The sequence below is a fragment of the Montipora foliosa genome, chromosome 9, assembly GCF_036669935.1.
Source record: "Montipora foliosa isolate CH-2021 chromosome 9, ASM3666993v2, whole genome shotgun sequence".
NCBI classification, from domain to species: Eukaryota; Metazoa; Cnidaria; class Anthozoa; order Scleractinia; family Acroporidae; genus Montipora; species Montipora foliosa.
This window is the reverse complement of record NC_090877.1, coordinates 38,340,671-38,341,727: the sequence shown is the minus strand read 5'-3', so window position 1 is coordinate 38,341,727 and position 1,057 is coordinate 38,340,671. Positions and strand designations below refer to the sequence as shown.

General features: G+C 37.4%; 1 protein-coding gene across 1 annotated transcript in view; it reads left to right on the top strand.

The window, feature by feature from the left end:
* The first annotated feature begins 362 nt into the window (after nucleotides 1–362).
* The window catches only part of LOC137971812 (gastric triacylglycerol lipase-like), an 11,033-nt gene continuing 10,338 nt past the window's right edge, over nucleotides 363–1,057 (top strand). Inside the window, exon 1 of the mRNA XM_068818572.1 lies at nucleotides 363–480. Coding sequence (XP_068674673.1) covers nucleotides 379–480 — 102 coding nt within the window. The 5' untranslated portion in view covers nucleotides 363–378. The remainder of the gene's footprint in view (nucleotides 481–1,057) is intronic.

Here is a 1,057-nt window from a genome sequence, read left to right as displayed (position 1 = left end):
GAGAATTGATTGCGAATTATGAATGAAGAATTTTACGTGCTTCTTATTTATTTAACTTATTGGTTAGGAAGTTCTCCATGGGCCATATTTTAACAGATGCGTTCTTCATATTCTGCTTAATTATGGGGTTCATTTTTTTATTTTACCTTACAATAAATGGAACGCAGGTGTCACAATGCTGTTCCATTATAATTAATAACGCAGAAAGTCGGGTCCCAAAGAGCAATGGTGATTGTAATATAATATTGGGGGAGGCTAAAATGCTTCGGCGGACATTTATTTTTTTCCCCTTCCGTCCTCTTCTAAGAGCTTTTAAAAATATTTTTTCAACAGTTTTAACTCCATCATCTTGTCCGGTCTGTGACGATAAACTGAAAGATGTATCTCACTTCATTCACCATTCTATACACTGTACTTGCCACAGCTAATGGCTTTGGGCTTTTTAAACCTCGTTGGGACCCGGAAGACGTCATGAATGTGGTGAGTTTTAAAAATTTTAGGTATATATAGGAATATATATTTATATAACTAACTGCAGACAGTACTGTTTCGGCCTTCTGGGCCTCATCAGTGCAGTGCTGATGTCTAGGATGGAGGTTAAGCTTATAAAGCCACCCCAAATGTCCCACACATGTGGTACATCTAAGCCATACCAAAATTAAACTTACGCCAAAATAACCTGCCATTTTTTAGGGAAAAAGAAGTTGAGAAGTTTTAAAGCCTGGCGCGTATTCCTTTCAAAGTTACACGTGCATTTATTCCGGGAATATGCTCAAAATGCCTCGACAACATTTGCAAACGACTGCCGTACATCCTTGTTTCACGTATATCTTGTATTTAGTGCTATTAAAAACTCTGATCTATTCCCCTATCCTGATCTAAAACTGATCTATTCTGATCTAAAACTCCATCTGATCTATTTTTGGTGGGAAGAAATGTCGCCGGGTGTGATGAACAACACAAAACCACATAAGAGTTTCTTACCTTCAACACACCTGTCGTAAAAGTCGAATGGTTTTAACAAAATTTGCTCGTTTACTTATTTTCGATCGGGAAT